The following is an 18231-nucleotide window of genomic DNA, read 5'->3' as shown; positions in this document are numbered from 1 at the left end:
ATCCTACTACATTTTGCATACAGCAATCGTAACTTAGTACGGCTCTTAAGATACCTGTAGATCGAGTTTGCTGACATCAGCATTATATTTTCACCTCCATGAGCATGGCATGAAATATTTCTACAGAGAAGACCTACTTCTTCCAGGTAAGTGAATTAATTTAGCAAAGAGAAACAGGTAAGTAGTGGGGAAAATTTCAATCAACTGAAACAAACTCACCATAAAAATAAAAACCAACCAAACAAACCAAAAACCCAAAACATAACCAAACTAAAAATGCAAACAAACGAGAAAAAAAAAAAAAAAACAAAAAAACAAAAAAAAACCAAAAAAAAACAAAACAACAAAAGCCAAAATCTGTCCTGCTTAAACACCTCTTGTCCTGGATTCACATGGAGCAAACGTGATTGATTTGTTGATAGAAGACCATCCCTAGCATCTCTTCCTATCCACGAGTCAAGACAGTGATCTCTACCCAAACGGTTATTTCCTTTTGCTGCAGAAATTAAAACAAACTGTCAGAAAACTCTAGGAAATTCACGAGTTCGTGAACACGTCTCCAGATCAACCTGACAAAAATTGTGCTGTGCAGGATTTTCTCGCCAGTCCTCTATTATGAAAAAGATCAATTCTGTTGTCTGCACCTGGAAAAAGTTAACAAATACTGTTCTACTTGATAGAATGGATTTGCCTGTGTATGTTTACCAGTGGTCTATGGTAAGTAGAGTGTGAATCTGCAAACCTAATCCAAGGGACAGAAGGACAAAACCCGCGTGGATGTTAGGAATGAGAAAAAGATGTGCTAATGGGTTTAATAAACCCGAGTCTTCGGCGACGGCGGTGCTTGCCAGACGCTCCTTTTGCTGTTTACTGTAGGCTGCTAGAGAGAAGCGCTGGAAGGGAGGAGCACTCTTTATCTTCACAGCCTAGTTCCACCAGGATTTGGGATATGAAACAGAAACTGTGTGAATGTCTTCCTCGGGGAGAAAACCCTTTTGCTGGTTGTGATACGAAAATACAGGTAAGTTACGAAGACACAGAAGGAAGAATTCATCTTTGCATTGATGACATAGACCAGGCAAAATGGCACAGGGATGGATCTGGAATCAAGACATCATTTATACCCACAGAAATCCTGACTGCCTTCAGCAGCAGGTTTCCATAAGAACCAGCAGCACTGCAGAGATCAATAAAGCAGGAACACAAACAGGTCAGTAACACAATCGTATTTAATAATGTTTTGAGCCTTGGTTTGTGTACAGAAGCTGCAGAGGTAGCCGCAGAGGTTATTCTTGTCCTTGGTGCGCCTGACGGAGGTGCTGCGAGGCAGGTGGTGAATGTTAGGAGGGCAGGCAAGAGCTGTGTGGGCATGTAGAGGAATTTGCCCTGAAGCTTCAAATGGTGGTAAGAAAAGCTTCAAATGGTGAGTGGTAAGAAATCTTCCCACAGCACGAAATCGGTTTTGCCGGGATGGAGAAAGGGAGACTGTACGCCTTTATCTTTTCTTTGTTTTTTTTTCCCATCAATGAGGAATGTTGGGCTGGGGCAGTGTCTGTGTACTGTGGCAGTGATTGTTCCCTCAGAGTGGCACGGAGTAGGGATTGGGGATTTGTCATAGGGAGGCTGAATTTGAGTAGAGAAGAGTCTTCCTTGATGAAAGACACGCTGTCTAGCACGTGGGCTGTGTCATTGGTGACAAACTGCAGAACGAATTCCCAGCTGAGGATCTCTGCCCCTACATAGTGAGGTTCTTGCTGTATCCTGGCAGAGCTTGTCTGCCGCAATGGAGAAGAACTTGCTATTCACCAGGCTGCAAGAACAGCTCTTCATCGAGCTGTATGAATAGCATGCAGGAGCTGTGCTGATCCCGTGCTTTTTCAGCGTTCTTGGAGGCTTGGTGTGCTGGGCTCTGATGGGTTTGAATCTCCGAAGGGAAGATTCAAACAGTCCCCTGGGGTTTTGGTGTAATCGAAGCCTTTTGCACAGATGTCGAAATATCTGGGGCTTCGGCTGCTCTGTCAGAGGGAGGTGGATTCTCTTCATTGAGATAAGGGGTTCAGGAGTGTGTCCGTCTTCCAAAAGGGGAGGGAAGCGATGGAGAAGGGACAGTCTGTCTGTCTTGCATAAATTGCTGAAAAGCAGGAATTTGTTCCTCATCTGGAGAGATGAAAGTCGGCAGGAAAGAGGAAGGGGACTCTTACCAAAATACATGTTTGCAGTCCATGTCGAGAGTGATGTAATCATATGAAAAATTACTTGGTTAAGGAGACAAAGGAGAGGCAAAAAGAGAAGAAGAGAAGGAATCGAGGGAACAGAAGACTATGACAAAGAAGAGAAAGAAGAAAGAAACAATGCAAAAATAAAGGAGAAGCAGAGAAGGATGAAGAAATAAATGGAAAAAGAGAGAACAGAAGAAACCATAAACTATTTTAGTGACATGTCATTGACGGTATCACTGCACACAGAAAGAAAGGGAGGTGAGAAAGGAAGAAAAAAAGGAGGCAAAAAAGATTGCAAAGAAAAGAGGATGAAACCATAAATTACATTACAGGAGTGCCCCAAATACATGGCCGAAGAATACAGGACTGAAGGAGAAAACTAAGAAGGAATACAGAGCTGTAAACCGGCAAAGAAGAAAGGACAGAGAAAAGCAGACGAGATGACCAACACGCACCGAAATTACTCAAGATGTGGAATGGTAGAATGGAGCTGGTGCCTAAAAAGGTCCGGCTGGCGGAGAGCGCCACATCTGGCGCTGGTGTCTGTAATTAGTGCTGACTGCTCCTAATGGATGATGTCTACCGCGGTGCCGGAGGCGACCAACGATCGACCAGCAAGGGTAAGGAAGAGAAAGGGAATGAAAGGAAGGGAAAGGGGAGTAAACGATAGGGCATGACAAGGCAAGGATGAAAAAGAGAGCAAGGAGAAGAAGGAATAAAGGGAAGTAAAAGAGAAAGAAAAAAAAAACCCAAGAGACAACTAAGAAACAAGAGAAGGCTAAAGAAGGAAGAAAAGGCAAGACCGAAAGAAGAAGAAGGAAAGACAAAAGAGAGAAAGAAAGAGAGAAAGAAATACGACCACGGTAGGAAGAAACAGCAGAGGAACGGCCATGACGGAGCGGAGGGACAGGCGCTGTCGCGGAGCGTGTGAGGCGGCGGAGCAGCGCACGGTGTCGCTGCAGGCTCAGGAACGGGTCCGTGTGGGCGGCTCCGCCCCGGTGCGGCGGAGAGCCCGGCTGTGAGCGCGGGGGGGCGGCTCGGGCCGGGCAGCAGAGCCGGTGCGTGCGGGCGGCGGCGGGGAGCCGTGCGGGGCCCGGGCCGGGGCCGGCAGGCAGAGCGGCGGCGGCGGGCAGAGCGGCAGGCAGGATGGGCGAGCGTTGTTGTGTGGCGGTGGTGCGGGTGCTGGTGCTGCAGGCGGCCTGGGCGCTGTCGGGCGGGCAGGTGCGCTACTCGGTGCCGGAGGAAGCCAAGGCCGGCACGGTGGTGGGCCGTCTGGCGCAGGACCTGGGCCTGGAGGCGGGCGAGGCGGAGGCGCGGCGGCTGCGGCTGGTGGCGCCGGGCCGGCGGGCGAGCGTGGAGGTGAGCGGGGCGAGCGGCGCGCTGCTGGTGAGCTCGCGGCTGGACCGGGAGGAGCTGTGCGGCAAGAGCGCGCCGTGCGCGCTGCGCCTGGAGGTGCTGCTGGAGCGGCCGCTGCGCGTCTTCCATGTGCAGCTGGAGGTCACCGACATCAACGACAATGCCCCCGTCTTCCCCGCCGCTCGCAGAAACCTCAGCATTGCGGAACTGACGACTCCACCAGGGTCTCGTTTCCCGCTGGAGGGCGCATCAGATGCGGATATCGGAGCGAATGCGCAGCTCACCTATACACTCAGCCCCAGCGAGCATTTCTCTCTGGATTTACAAAAATCGAATGATGCAAATATTGAACCTGAACTCGTTTTAACGAAATCTCTGGACCGGGAGACGATTCCCGTGCACCGGTTGGTGCTCACGGCCACTGACGGGGGCCGGCCGTCTCTGACGGGGACAATGGAGCTGGTGATCTCGGTGCTGGACACGAATGACAACGCGCCCCAGTTCAACCAGTCTGTGTATAAAGTGCAGCTGCCGGAGAGCGCTGGGGTAGGGACGCTGGTGACGAGGGTGAATGCCACGGATGCGGATGAGGGAGTTAACAGTGAAGTGACATATGCTGTGACGAACTTTATTCCCCCAAGTGGAAAAGATGTGATTTCCATCAATCCAAACACTGGCGAAATTCTCCTCACAGGCACTCTAGACTTCGAACAAGTCAAGGTATTTAATTTTCGTATTGAAGCGAGAGACAATGGAACACCTCCGCTGACGGGTCACTTCAAGTTGGTGCTGGAGGTGGTGGACGTGAACGACAACGCGCCGGAGGTGTGGGTGACGTCGCTGTCGGTGCCGGTGCCCGAGGACGCGTCGTTGGGGACGGTGGTGGCCCTGCTGAGCGTGTCGGACCGGGACTCGGGCGAGAACGGTCACGTGCGGTGCTGGGTGTGGCCGGCGTCGCCATTCGGTCTGGAGGCGACGTTCGCGGGCTCGTACTCGCTGGTGCTGCGCGAGGCGCTGGACCGGGAGCGGGTGTCGGAGTACGAGGTGGAGGTGCGTGCGGAGGACGGCGGGGCGCCGGCGCTGCGCGCCAGCCGCGGGCTGCGGGTGCCGGTGTCGGACATGAACGACAACGCGCCCTTGTTCGCGCAGGCCGTGTACACGGTGCTGGCGCGGGAGAACAACGCGGCGGGCGCGGAGCTGGCGCGGCTGTGGGCGCGGGACCCGGACGAGGCGGCCAACGGGCGCGTCAGCTACTCGGTGTGGGACGGCGGCGTGGGCGTGGGCGGCGGCGGCGCCGCGGGCTCCTCGTCGTCGGGTGTTGGGTGGCGTCCGGCGTCGAGCTACGTGTCGGTGGACGCGGAGAGCGGGCGTCTGTGGGCGCTGCAGCCCTTGGACTACGAGGAGCTGCAGGTGCTGCAGTTCGAGGTGCGCGCGGTGGACGCGGGGGAGCCGCCGCTGAGCGGCAACGCCACGGTGCAGCTGTTCGTGCTGGACGAGAACGACAACGCGCCGGCGCTGCTGCCGCCCGAGGGCTCGGCAGCGGAGGCGGGCGGCGTGGCGGCGGCGGAGGCGGCGGTGGCGCTGGCGGGGGCGGGCTCGGAGTCGGGCACGCTGTGGGCGTGGGCGGCGTGGGGGGCGCCGGCGGGGCAGGTGGTGGCCAAGATCCGCGCCGTGGACGCCGACTCGGGCTACAACGCGTGGCTGCGCTACGAGCTGTGGGAGCCGCGGGGCAAGGGCCCGTTCCGCGTGGGGCTCTACAGCGGCGAGGTGAGCACGGCGCGGGCGCTGGACGAGGCGGACGGGCCTCGCCAGAGGCTGCTGATCGTCGTGCGCGACCACGGCGAGCCGGCGCGCTCGGCCACGGCCACGCTCAGCGTGTCGCTGCTCGAGGCCGCCGAGGCGGCGCTGGCCGCGGGATCCTCGTCGTCGTCGTTGGCGGCGGTGTCGCGCTCGGCGGCGGGCGTGGAGCTCGGGGCCGGGGCGGCGAGCGCGGCCACCAACGTGTGGCTGGTGGTGGCCATCTGCGCCGTGTCCAGCCTCTTCCTGCTGGCCGTGGTGCTGTACGGGGCGTCGCGCTGGGCGCCGCGGGCGGCCGTGCTCTCGGCGCCCGGGCCCACGACGCTCGTGTGCGCCAGCGAAGTGGGCAGCTGGTCCTACTCGCAGCGCCACAGCCGCAGCCTGTGCGTGGCGGACGGCGCTGCCAAGAGCGACCTCATGGTTTTCAGCCCCAACTTCCCTCCGCCGCCGCCCGCTCCTGCAGCCAAGGACACGCAGCCGGAGCCCTCCGCTCTCCTCGACACGGTCAGTGCCAATACCTTGCTCAACCTTTATTTTTCTCTATTTATTCTGCCCCTTTTTTTCTGTGCCTTTGGCAGTCGGTGCTGAGATCCAGGCCAAATTACCGCAGCCCGAAGGCATGGGTGCTTGACAGGTGCTTAAGAAATCAAAGGCACCTTTGTACCTGTCGCAGTGTCCTGCCTGAGTCCCAGAACTCCTGCTGGTGGCAGGGGTAGGCTTGCCAGTGAAAAAATGTGTCTCTGCACCCCTTTTCTGTTACTGTCCGCAGCTGAGGTGTCCTGGCGTGGACATGAATTGTTTTCCCCTTAGATGAAGTCACTTTTCTAAGGAGTCAGCTTTGCAGATAATGCTCTTGCGGTCCGGTATGTAGTGTTTTCTCGGAGGTTTTTTGTAGGTGCGCAAAAGTATGAGGCTGTGCTCGTAACAGACCCCAGGCACTGTGTGCTGCCTTTTTGCCTTTGTAGAGTGCTAACTTGGGCGATATCACCTCTGGTTTCTTCTCTGTCCTCATCCTGTGTTATTTTCCTCTACAAGAGTTGTGGAGACAGCTGGACTTGTGGTCTAATGTATTTTCAATCGGCAGAGTGTTATTTCTCCATTTTGGCTGGTTCCACAGAGTCATTGTGAAATCTGGGATGGTGTTCTGGAGCAGTGGGAAGACTTGTCTGATGGAACTGGAAAGAATTTGTAAAATCACGGTCTATGTCATAAGAAGAGAGGAATAGGAGATGTGAGATGATGCCTTTTTCTCCACAACTGATGTTATGCAGTGAGGAATGGAGCATGCCTAGCAGGAGGCAGGATTGACACGGTGTGTTTCTGCCCAGGATTCTGTCCCAAGTTTCAAGGGTCTGATGTTGGAGACCTTTTGGACCTTGAGATAATATGGGATATTGAAATGGCCATGGAGACCTTTGAGGTTATAAATATCTCCATCAGAGACAGTTCCTTGTGCTGTCTCTAGCCTGACACAGTGCTTATGTGGGGTAGCAGCTGGTACCATGAAGACTGATGAACATTTTTGCTGCTCTTTTGGGGTTGTTGTTATGGGAGGGTGGTACTACAAACATCTTTCCATGTGTGTTGTAGGGCAGTTATAGCTGCTTCCACAGCTCTTGCCATGGTGGATCTGTGCTTCTCTTGAGACATGATATTTAAGGGCAGTTGAGGGGGGTGGGTGTAATCTTGTTGTGCTTTTCTTCCCCTTCTTGTGCTCCTGCACGGTCAGTCTGGGAAGAGATGGTGAGTCCTGTGATCACACATGGCTCATTGTGGTGAGCCTGAGTGGATGTACACACCAATCCTCCACATCTGCTGAACAGTCCAGCTCTGGTTTTCTATTGTAGAAATTCTTCTACCCAGTTAATATTTTAACTGGACTTGTGGTTCAGATTTGGTGTCATTTTCTTAAAGAAGTTTTGTGGGGGCTATGTCAGTGTTTTTCGTTACTCTATTTGCAGAACCTTTAAGAACTCGGTTTGTACCTGTTATTTCTGAAAAGGCTCAAAACATCCTGGCATGTGAGAAAAGTCAAATAATCACGGAATGCATTTGCAGCACTCTGTATATTCGTTGTGGCAGGCATGGGGAAAGGGGAGGATTTAAATACATATTTAGGGAGGGAATGGAGAATGTCTATTTGGTTGTGGACGTCTCACTTCCCAGGGTGCAAAATATTGGATTACAGTAGAATACTTCAGCAATGGTTCCACCACAAAGTGCTGCTTTCCTGGGTGTCCTCTCAGGACACCCAGAAGTTCTGCATATCTTAGGGCACTGTTGTTCTTCCTGATATTGCTCTTAATGAAAACATCTCCCCTTTATGGCTTTAATTACTTGGGTTTGGTGTGGGGTAGTGTTGGTCAAAGAGAACGTTTTGGAATTTGGATCATGCTGCGGAGCCTTCTCTGAATCTTTCCCTCATTGCCTCTCTGCTCTTTGTCTTGCTAGACGGGTCTTGGTATCCAAGATGTGTCCAGAAGTTGCATTCCAATACAGGAGAATGGGAGTTCTTTGTATTATTATCATTCTCTTCTCTATCAAACTGCAAATACTTTTATTTTCCTGGGTTTGTTTGTAGTTATGTTTATTTCCAGTCTCTCATTGGCAATTTGGCAGATATTTGGTCCATTGCCCATCAGTATTGGGGAATGTCTATTCCTCTCTTCTGAGCATTACTTTGAGAGAATTTCTGTAGCTTACACGTCTGGTTAGTTTTTCCCCTGGGAGAGAAGGGCATAATGGACACTGCATGTTTTCCAGTTTGTGTGGAACATAAGTGATATATTTCTGTCCAGTTTCCCAAGAAACACTGGTAATGTTAAGCATAATTATCCTTTAAATCCGGCTTTCCTTCCTCAGAAATATTTATTTTCTGAAGAGGGAACCAGTATGGAAGAGGTAAGTCATAGAACAAATGTGGATGTTGTTGAGACTGATGTAATTTAGTTCCTGTTCAGTTGTGGCATCTTTTTGTTGAATCAGCAGAATGTTCCCCTATTGGACCAGCATAGCAGCTGTTACCTGCTCTCATTCCTTTTCTGATGCTTCCAGGCACAGCCTGAGAGGGTGACAGCAAGCGGGAATGGAGGAGGGACCAACATTCATTTCGCCAAACAGATGTGTAGGAGGTCAAGGGAGTGTTCTTAGTGACGCTGTTGTGGTGTTACCTTCATGGCTTTTGTTTGAGTGTGTGCCAAGTGGATCATTCTAAGGTGAGGGAGAGATTTTCCGTGGGGTCTTGTAGATACCAAGGCTCTTGGAGTGCTGTCTATATAGTGAGGGCCTTCCAGAAAGGAAGAGAATTTGGGACATGCAAGAGGAAAGTGAGTCAGGAAGCACTGAGGTACATGATGAATCCTCCGGAGCTGTGGTTGTCCGGTGGTTTTTTAGGTCTTCAAGGAGGGTTGTCATGTTGGGCTCTGATAGGTTTCAGTTCTGGAATCAAAAAATTCCCTAATTGGTTGGAACTCTTTCAGGCCTCCATGCACAGATATCCCAATAATTGTGGCTATAGCTTCTGTGTCAGAGAGTGGTGGAATGTATTTTATGTAGTAGAGCTGCTCTTTGCCATCTGGCTGCCTTGCTGTGTTATTGCTGGGTCCTTGAGAGCATTGGAAACTGAAGAGTGTGTCCTTTTTCTGGAGGGAGGGAAGTTGGAGGTGCATGAACAGCAAGCAGGTTGCTCCCTCTCCACGTGAATAGGAGGTGTAGGGAAGAGAAATGAGACTCAGGCCCCAAGGACATGTCTGTGGTTCCTGGCAGGGGTGCTCTACGTGTTTTTAAAATATTTTGTTAAAGAAAAAAATTTCCAGAACATATAATTTGGGAGGTAGAACAGTAGAGGAAGCAATGACAAGAAAAGAGGAGAGGAAGGGAGAAGAGAAAGGAGGAAAACTGAAGAAGAAGATTAAAAAACTGAAACCAGCTAAACAAGGAGATACATGAAGAAGTCAGGTAAAATTAGAAGAAAGAGAGATATTCCCAAAAGCATTGGGAGGATTTGGAAAATATTTTAGGGATGGAAAATACGGACGATCAAAGAGACATGATAGAAATAGATGAGGAGGGGGGGAAAGAACAAGGACAGGGACAAGCAGGAATGAAAAGACATAGAGAAAGATCAAAGAAAGAGAAGGGAAAGAGGGTAAATGGAATGGGGAAAATACTAATAGCATAAGGAAAATGGTAACAACAACAGTAGGAGTAGTAGTAATAAAGAAAATAATGAACCCATACAAATAAAAGTAAAACCAGAATGAAAGTAAGAAATGAAGGGCAGAATGGAAATATAAAACAGACCACAGACCTGACCAGCACGCACCGAACTTATCAGTAGATATTGAACAGAGTTGGTTCCTAACAGCCGTGGTTGGAGCAGCTCAGCTCTCCAGCACTGATGCCCCGTAATTACCGCTGATGGTCCCGCATTTCATGGTCTCTGCGGCGCCAGAGAAAACTGGCGACCTTGCAGTGTGGCTAAAGAATACAGGACGGTGGAAGGAGATGGGAAAGGAGTGGAAAGAAAGGAGAGTGGCATAGCAAGGACAAAAAAACAAGAGAGACATTGAAGAAAGACAAAAGGGGACAAAGAAAAAAAGGTAAGGTGAAAAAACATGACTGAAAAGAAGGAATTGCAAGGGAAAAAGACATATGAAAAGGGCAGTGAAGAAACGATAAGAAGAAATGAAAGATTGCGTGCAGAGACACCGGAAGACATAAGGGGAAAAAAGAGAAGCACGACAGCAAGACATGGCAAAAAAAAATACCCATATCCGGTAGGCAGCTTGGGCGAAGATACGGAGCGTGTGAGGCGGCGGAGCAGCGCACGGTGTCGCTGCAGGCTCAGGAACGGGTCCGTGTGGGCGGCTCCGCCCCGGTGCGGCGGAGAGCCCGGCTGTGAGCGCGGGGGGGCGGCTCGGGCCGGGCAGCAGAGCCGGTGCGTGCGGGCGGCGGCGGGGAGCCGTGCGGGACCCGGGCCGGGGCCGGCAGGCAGAGCGGCGGCGGCGGGCAGAGCGGCAGGAAGGATGGGCGAGCGTTGTTGTGCGGCGGTGGTGCGAGTGCTGGTGCTGCAGGCGGCCTGGGCGCTGTCGGGCGGGCAGGTGCGCTACTCGGTGCCGGAGGAAGCCAAGGCCGGCACGGTGGTGGGCCGTCTGGCGCAGGACCTGGGCCTGGAGGCGGGCGAGACGGAGGCGCGGCGGCTGCGGCTGGTGGCGCCGGGCCGGCGGGCGAGCGTGGAGGTGAGCGGGGCGAGCGGCGCGCTGCTGGTGAGCTCGCGGCTGGACCGGGAGGAGCTGTGCGGCAAGAGCGCGCCGTGCGCGCTGCGCCTGGAGGTGCTGCTGGAGCGGCCGCTGCGCGTCTTCCATGTGCAGCTGGAGGTCACCGACATCAACGACAATGCCCCCGTCTTCCCCGCCGCCCGGAAAAATCTGAGTTTATCGGAGAACTCGCCTCCTGGATTTCGTTTCCCGCTGGAGGGCGCGTCGGATGCGGATATCGGAGCGAACGCGCAGCTCACCTACACACTCAGCCCCAGCGAGCATTTCTCTCTGGATTTACAAAAATCGAATGATGGAAATATTGAACCCGAACTCGTTTTAACGAAATCTTTGGACCGCGAGACAATTCCCGTGCACCGGTTGGTGTTGACGGCGACAGACGGTGGCCGGCCGTCTCTGACGGGGACAATGGAGCTGGTGATCTACGTGCTGGACACGAACGACAACGCACCCCAGTTCAACCAGTCTGTGTATAAAGTGCAGCTGCCGGAGAGCGCTGAGGTGGGGACGCTGGTGACGAGGGTGAATGCCACAGATGCAGACGAAGGAATTAACAGTGAGATGACATATACCGTGACGAACTTTATTCCCCCAAGTGGAAAAGATGTGATTTCCATCAATCCGAACACTGGGGAAATTCACCTCACAGGCACTCTAGACTTCGAGGAAGTCAAGGTATTCAATTTTCGTATTGAAGCGAGAGATAAGGGAACACCCCCGCTGTCGGGTCACTGCAAGCTGTTGCTGGAGGTGGTGGACGTGAACGACAACGCGCCGGAGGTGTGGGTGACGTCGCTGTCGGTGCCGGTGCCCGAGGACGCGTCGTTGGGGACGGTGGTGGCCCTGCTGAGCGTGTCGGACCGGGACTCGGGCGAGAACGGTCGCGTGCGGTGCTGGGTGTGGCCGGCGTCGCCGTTCGGTCTGGAGGCGACGTTCGCGGGCTCGTACTCGCTGGTGCTGCGCGAGGCGCTGGACCGGGAGCGGGTGTCGGAGTACGAGGTGGAGGTGCGTGCGGAGGACGGCGGGGCGCCGGCGCTGCGCGCCAGCCGCGGGCTGCGGGTGCCGGTGTCGGACGTGAACGACAACGCGCCCTTGTTCGCGCAGGCAGTGTACACGGTGCTGGCGCGGGAGAACAACGCGGCGGGCGCGGAGCTGGCGCGGCTGTGGGCGCGGGACCCGGACGAGGCGGCCAACGGGCGCGTCAGCTACTCGGTGTGGGACGGCGGCCTGGGCGTGGGCGGCGGCGGCGGCGCCGCGGGGTCGTCGTCGTCGTCGGGTGTTGGGTGGCGTCCGGCGTCGAGCTACGTGTCGGTGGACGCGCAGAGCGGGCGTCTGTGGGCGCTGCAGCCCTTGGACTACGAGGAGCTGCAGGTGCTGCAGTTCGAGGTGCGCGCGGTGGACGCGGGGGAGCCGCCGCTGAGCGGCAACGCCACGGTGCAGCTGTTCGTGCTGGACGAGAACGACAACGCGCCGGCGCTGCTGCCGCCCGCGGGCTCGGCAGCGGAGGCGGGCGGCGTGGCGGCGGCGGTGGCGCTGGCGGGGGCGGGCTCGGAGTCGGGCACGCTGTGGGCGTGGGCGGCGTGGGGGGCGCCGGCGGGGCAGGTGGTGGCCAAGATCCGCGCCGTGGACGCCGACTCGGGCTACAACGCGTGGCTGCGCTACGAGCTGTGGGAGCCGCGGGGCAAGGGCCCGTTCCGCGTGGGGCTCTACAGCGGCGAGGTGAGCACGGCGCGGGCGCTGGACGAGGCGGACGGGCCTCGCCAGAGGCTGCTGATCGTCGTGCGCGACCACGGCGAGCCGGCGCGCTCGGCCACGGCCACGCTCAGCGTGTCGCTGCTCGAGGCCGCCGAGGCGGCGCTGGCCGCGGGATCCTCGTCGTCGTCGTCGTTGGCGGCTGTGTCGCGCTCGGCGGCGGGCGTGGAGCTCGGGGCCGGCGCGGCGAGCGCGGCCACCAACGTGTGGCTGGTGGTGGCCATCTGCGCCGTGTCCAGCCTCTTCCTGCTGGCCGTGGTGCTGTACGGGGCGTCGCGCTGGGCGCCGCGGGCGGCCGTGCTCTCGGCGCCCGGGCCCACGACGCTCGTGTGCGCCAGCGAAGTGGGCAGCTGGTCCTACTCGCAGCGCCACAGCCGCAGCCTGTGCGTGGCGGACGGCGCTGCCAAGAGCGACCTCATGGTTTTCAGCCCCAACTTCCCTCCGCCGCCGCCCGCTCCTGCAGCCAAGGACACGCAGCCGGAGCCCTCCGCTCTCCTCGACACGGTCAGTGCTAACTTTCTCTCCTCTCCCACCCGTACCAAACCCTTCTGTCCATCTAGGTTTGCAGGTTTTGCCGGAATCCGGGCTCCGTTCCCACGGCCTGAGACAGATGAATTCTTGACGGGTTCTTCACGGGTGCTTAAGGATAGCAATGGCACATTTGCATCTGCCCTTTGGGGGAATATAGAATTATCGCCGCAGCCTGGTGCAGTTATGGTCCCCAGCTGCAGTTTGCTGCTCTGTGTGTCAATCGTTCTGTCCTAGAATTAATTCCCTGCCTATTGCAATGAGAAGTGCCCTAGGGTGTCAGGTTTGGAAACTGTCTTGCCTGGTTCAGTTTAGGGTTTCCACCCGAGTGTGCTGATGGAGTGCAAGATAGGCAGGCTGTGGTTCTGACAGTCCTCCCAGCACTACACGCCGTCTTATTGTCTTTGTTGACTGATACCCTTCCTGTTTTATTCTGAATTGTTTCTGAAATCTCTTTTCATTCATTTCTCTCTGCAAGACATGTGATGCAGTGTGGCTATTTGGCTATTTGAGTGCCATGGAAAAATCGTATCTAGTCGGTTTCTCCACTAGAATCATTAAGGAAACAATAAAGGCAGTATAGAGTTTATCCCCGTCGTGGTGGGGTTTTTTGTTGTTGTTGTTGTTGTTGTTTGGGGTTTTTTGTGTTTTTTTTTTTTTTTTTCTTTTTTCTTTTTTTTTTTTTTTTTCTGAGGTATCTTTTTGCTTTTCTTAGTAACATATGGGTTCGGGCAGCCCAATGCGACCAAAGGTAAAATTTGTTTCTCTTCCTGCTGCCTGGTCCCTACGCTGTGGATTTGTGTTTCCATTCAGAGAAGGGTCATGGAACACCCTGGCTAGTTTTGCCCTTTCCAAATTTGTATCGACAGTGACATTATTTCAAAAGCCTTGGGGCAGTGTTCCTCTCTGCAACTAGAAAGAAATATTAACCCCCAAGCCCCAGCTTTCCCTACCAAATCTCAAATAACATTCCTGTAAATGGTCAGATTTGAATGTTACACTTATATGCTCCCCAGCATTTTGGTATCCCTCTCAGAGCCTGACATCAGTGCCATTCCCTTTAAGAGATTTCTTGACATCACCTTTGAAAAGATTATTGTTACCAGGTCATGCTTTCTTCTGAGATAGTTACAGCACTGCAAAACACGATGGGTCAGCTGCAGAAAGTGTGCTGTACATGTACATGATACCTTGTACATGATACTGCCTGTCAGTGTTTTGTGATGCTGTTGTTGCTGAGAAGGATAAGTAAACTTGAAATGGGCCTTGAAGTGGGGAGTGAATCTGTGGCCTGTGGTACTGGGTAGGGCCTGACAATTTCCTTGTGTGAGGGGTGACCTTGAGCAGTGGGAAGATCTGTCTGTGGGAACTGAAATTCCATGCGCCATGACATAAGACAGGAAATGGAGTTGATGTATTTGTCTTGAGAATGCATGTCCCAGGATACCTAGAGGAACGAAGCAGGATGAACAGAATGTTCTTTCACAGGATGATTTTCAGGGTCCAAAGTGTCTTCGTGTGCAGGCTTTATGGATCTTCAGATAGTTACATGGTTTTGAAATGCCAAAAATACTCTTTGACCTTATGAATATCTTCTACCTGAGAGAGTCCCTTGTGCTACTGAGTGATTACCATAGGAGATGTGTAAGAGGAGATGCCATGCAGAATGCTGAATGTTGTCTGATGAACCTTTGCCTGCTTATTTTGAGAAAGGAGTTGTGGGAGGGTAGAGTTTCAGCCTGCTGTACTGGGCATCCACAGTCACTTCCACCTTCATAGACTTTGCAATAATGGTTCCTTGCTTCTCCTCGGATGGGATCAGTAAACAGGCGTGTTGAGAAAGTGGGGGTAATCTCTGCGTGCTTGTTTCCCCTGCTTGTGCACTTGCACTATTACCCTGGGTAGCAGTGCCATGATACAGTTAACTCTGAAATGTGTACATATACATCAAACCTCCAGAGTAGCCCAGTCCTAGTGTTATATCATAGAACTATTATCCACATTTCTATGGGGATATCCACACAGTCAATATCGTGACTGCACTTGCACTTTAGCATTTGATGTAGCACTTCCACGTCTAAAGTCTGTGTGGACTGGGATCACAGCTGTGACACCACTAATCACAGGAGTTTTATGAACTCTAGTATGGAGCTCCATGTTGTTTCCCCTTGAGATGGCTGAAAAGCAGAAAGCATATTCATAGTGAGATTCACACAGGTGGGAAGAGCCTGCCAAATTCTGTGTGAGTTTGCACCATTTCATAAGTTCTTTGTGCCATTTAGGAGGGGAGCTGAAGGCCTGGTTTATGCTCCAAATGAGTTTGAAGCGCTGGTCTGTCACAGTGGCACTGTGTCTGCGTACTGTGGCAGTCCTGTAAGTGGCATGGAGAAGGCCTTGAGACATCCATCAAGAGAAGGGTGACTTTGAGTGGGGAAGTTTCTTCCCTGAGGAAATGAGGACATTGTGTTGAACATGGACTGTGTTATTGGGGAAGAACTGGAGAATATCTGTTTAGCTGTGGACAGGCAATTTCCAGGGGCAAGTGATAGAATATGCAAGCAGACTACCTTAAAAACAAGGCCTGGAATACACAGGGATGCTTGTCTGGGATCCTCTCAGAAGTCCTGTATATCCCCATTCCTTGGTACTCTCCATGCTTTTCCTGCCAGATGTCAGACACGTGTCATACACAACTTGGATCACTTGCTTTTGATGGGAAGTGGTCTTGGTGAAATAGAAGCTTCATCACATTTTGATCATGTTTGGCCAGACTTCTCTGAACTTCTCCTTGGTAAACTCCCTGCTTAATTTTGTTAGGCAGTTGATGAAGTGCCCTTCAAGAAATTGGCAAAGCTTGTATTTAAATATAGTGGAATGGGATCCTTTGTTTTTATTCTCTCCTCTTACCAAACTGCCCATTTCTCTGTTTTGCTTCTCTTCTATTGGCAATGTCTTGGTAACAGATGGTGAAATGTAGATTGATGAATTTTGGCAGGCCTTGGGTGGCAATTTGCAATCAGTGTAAGGGTTGCTCTTCCAGCATTCTGAGCTGAGGCTGAGACAACATCTTTATCTTTCCATTGCTCCTCCTGCTTCCCCTCTGCTCTGTCCAGTGATTTCAAGGGTTTTGAAGAATGTGTGTTATTTTCCCCAATCCATGTTCCCCAGAATTCTCTAATAACACTGGGGGTATAAAACATTATTCCTCTTTTCCCCTTCCCTGAAAAAGTTTCCATTCTGAAGAAGCAACCAGTGATGCTGCAGGTAAGTCCCTTCTAGCTAAAAAAGATGAGCGTGTGAGACAGTTGCACTTCTGTTCCTGCTGAGTCTGAGAACCTTCATATTGGGTTGACCAAAGGCTGCCTGGACTGGGAGTTGGGCTTGTTGATCCTTATGGGTCCCTTCCTATTTGAGGTATCCTATGACTGGGCCAGCAAACACCACTGCTTATTCTGTTCCATCTGCTTCCAGGCACAGTGTGAATTAGCGACAGCAGTGATGGATGGAGGGGAGACCCTCATGTGTTTTTCAGAGTGGATGTATTGGGAGCTGAGGGGATATTCTTGGGGGAAATGCCACGGTATTACCTTTGCAGCTTTGGCTGGGTGGAGTGTGCTGCAAAGTGAGAGAGATTCCATTGGGACTAATGCCCCTGGATAAGGTGCTGAGTTTTCCTGGCAGAGTATGTCAGCCTGGAAAGGAGAAGCAAGAGCTTGGCTTTCACCGTACATGTGATAAATGAGGCCAGAAATGTAGATCTCAGGAGCTGTGGTGTTCCCCTGCTTTCTCAGCCTTTGTGGCACATTGGTGTACTGTGCTCCAATGATGGTAAGCTGCCATTTGGAAGAGTGTCCTGAGCTGATTTGGATCTTTGAGACCTTTTTGCACAGGCATTGAAGTAGCTGGGTCTTGGCCTTGTGTTTCAGAGTGTGGTGGATTCTCTTTGTTGAGAGGAAAGGAGCTGAGAGTGTGGTCTTTTAGCTGGAGGAGAGGTGAAGAAGCCCTCTGTCTGTTTTGAATAGCCTGGAAACCAGGGCAGTTGTTCCTCTTATGGACAGATGGAATATGGTGGGGAAGAGGAATGGGAGCTTGCTTTCATTCCGTGCTGCATGGTGAAAGTGATACAGTTGCATAGAAACATGTTGTGTAAGGAAACAAAGGAAAGGCAACGACGAAAAAAGAGAAGAGGGTGGACAAAGAAGAGAGGTGGAGAAGGAAGAGAAGGAGGAAGCAATGCAGGCAAGGAAAAGAAGCAGAAGACAACAAAAAAGCAATAGAAAGAAGGAAGAGTGAAAGATTGAGAAACTACAAAAGAGATCACCAACATGTCACTGACACTATCATTGTATACAGGAAGGGAGAAGGGCAGGAAATGAGGACAGAAAGGAGGAAATAGAGGAGAGGAAAGAAAAAAGGTAGAAACGTGATAGAAATTAACAGCACAAGGATGTAATGAAGAAAGGATAAAGAATACAATGAAGAATACAATGAAAAATACAATGAAGAATACAAAGAAAGAAAACAAGAAAAGTAGCTAAAGAGCATGCACGGACTGTACCTATAAACGCAGAACGGAGCAGTTCCCTAACAGCCTCTCCCTTGGTTAGAGCATCTCCGGCGCTGATGGCTGGAATCCGGCTGGATGGTTGGCACAGCGGCGCCTGATATGTGAGACCTGGCAGCAGAGTGAACAGAAGCGAATGATGGAAAGAGAACAGAAATGGAATAAAATGTAGGGAAGGAAGGGGAAGAAAAGTGAAAAGAAAGCGAAATACTAAAAAGAAGAAAAACAAAAGGCAAGGACGTATGATGTAATAAAGAGAGGAGGAAAAAAAAAAGGAAAGGGAAAGACAGAGAGACGATGAAAGACAGAGAACAGCGTCAAGAAATCAAAATGAAAAAATAAAAACACGGAGGAAGGTAAGGTATATTTGCAAGGAAACGCCAACACAGGAAAAAAGAAAACAAAACCAAAAAAAAAAAACCCACACAAAAAAGAGAGAAGAAAACAGGAGAAGTGGATCAAAACACGGCAGGGGAGATGACCATCCGAGGCGGCGACATGGGTCCTATTGCGATGGGTGTGAGGCGGCGGAGCAGCGCACGGTGTCGCTGCAGGCTCAGGAACGGGTCCGTGTGGGCGGCTCCGCCCCGGTGCGGCGGAGAGCCCGGCTGTGAGCGCGGGGGGGCGGCTCGGGCCGGGCAGCAGAGCCGGTGCGTGCGGGCGGCGGCGGGGAGCCGTGCGGGGCCCGGGCCGGGGCCAGCAGGCAGAGCGGCGGCGGCGGGCAGAGCGGCAGGAA

At 52.5% G+C, this 18231-nt stretch overlaps 2 protein-coding genes across 2 annotated transcripts; both read left to right on the top strand.

The window, feature by feature from the left end:
• The first annotated feature begins 3365 nt into the window (after positions 1-3365).
• On the top strand, positions 3366-10275 carry LOC132080651 (protocadherin alpha-8-like). The gene is made up of 5 exons (XM_059483905.1): positions 3366-5893; positions 7334-7349; positions 8235-8273; positions 8427-8503; positions 10155-10275. Exons 1-5 carry the CDS (start codon positions 3366-3368, stop codon positions 10273-10275), a joined length of 2781 nt encoding a protein of 926 aa, XP_059339888.1.
• Positions 10276-10399: 124 nt separating this feature from the next.
• On the top strand, positions 10400-18109 carry LOC132080650 (protocadherin alpha-13-like). Its single transcript, XM_059483904.1, has 5 exons — positions 10400-12938; positions 13647-13682; positions 13968-14037; positions 15214-15304; positions 18020-18109. Exons 1-5 carry the CDS (start codon positions 10400-10402, stop codon positions 18107-18109), a joined length of 2826 nt encoding a protein of 941 aa, XP_059339887.1.
• The last annotated feature ends 122 nt before the right edge of the window (positions 18110-18231 follow it).

The sequence above is a fragment of the Ammospiza nelsoni genome, chromosome 16 (assembly GCF_027579445.1).
Source record: "Ammospiza nelsoni isolate bAmmNel1 chromosome 16, bAmmNel1.pri, whole genome shotgun sequence".
In the NCBI taxonomy this organism is placed as follows: Eukaryota; Metazoa; Chordata; class Aves; order Passeriformes; family Passerellidae; genus Ammospiza; species Ammospiza nelsoni.
The sequence above is the reverse complement of the archived record's forward strand: the minus strand, read 5'-3'. Positions and strand labels throughout refer to the sequence as shown.

Bases quoted from the DNA above. Each gene is read 5' to 3' on its own strand.
- LOC132080651 (XM_059483905.1), top strand. From the start codon at position 3,366: ATGGGCGAGCGTTGTTGTGTGGCGGTGGTGCGGGTGCTGGTGCTGCAG. The intron at 8,274-8,426 runs GTAAGTCATAGA...TGATGCTTCCAG, and splicing joins AGGGAACCAGTATGGAAGAG to GCACAGCCTGAGAGGGTGAC. The intron at 8,504-10,154 runs GTCAAGGGAGTG...CATATCCGGTAG, and splicing joins GCCAAACAGATGTGTAGGAG to GCAGCTTGGGCGAAGATACG.
- LOC132080650 (XM_059483904.1), top strand. From the start codon at position 10,400: ATGGGCGAGCGTTGTTGTGCGGCGGTGGTGCGAGTGCTGGTGCTGCAG. The intron at 12,939-13,646 runs GTACCAAACCCT...TGCTTTTCTTAG, and splicing joins CTTTCTCTCCTCTCCCACCC to TAACATATGGGTTCGGGCAG. The intron at 14,038-15,213 runs GTCATGCTTTCT...TGTGCCATTTAG, and splicing joins GAAAAGATTATTGTTACCAG to GAGGGGAGCTGAAGGCCTGG.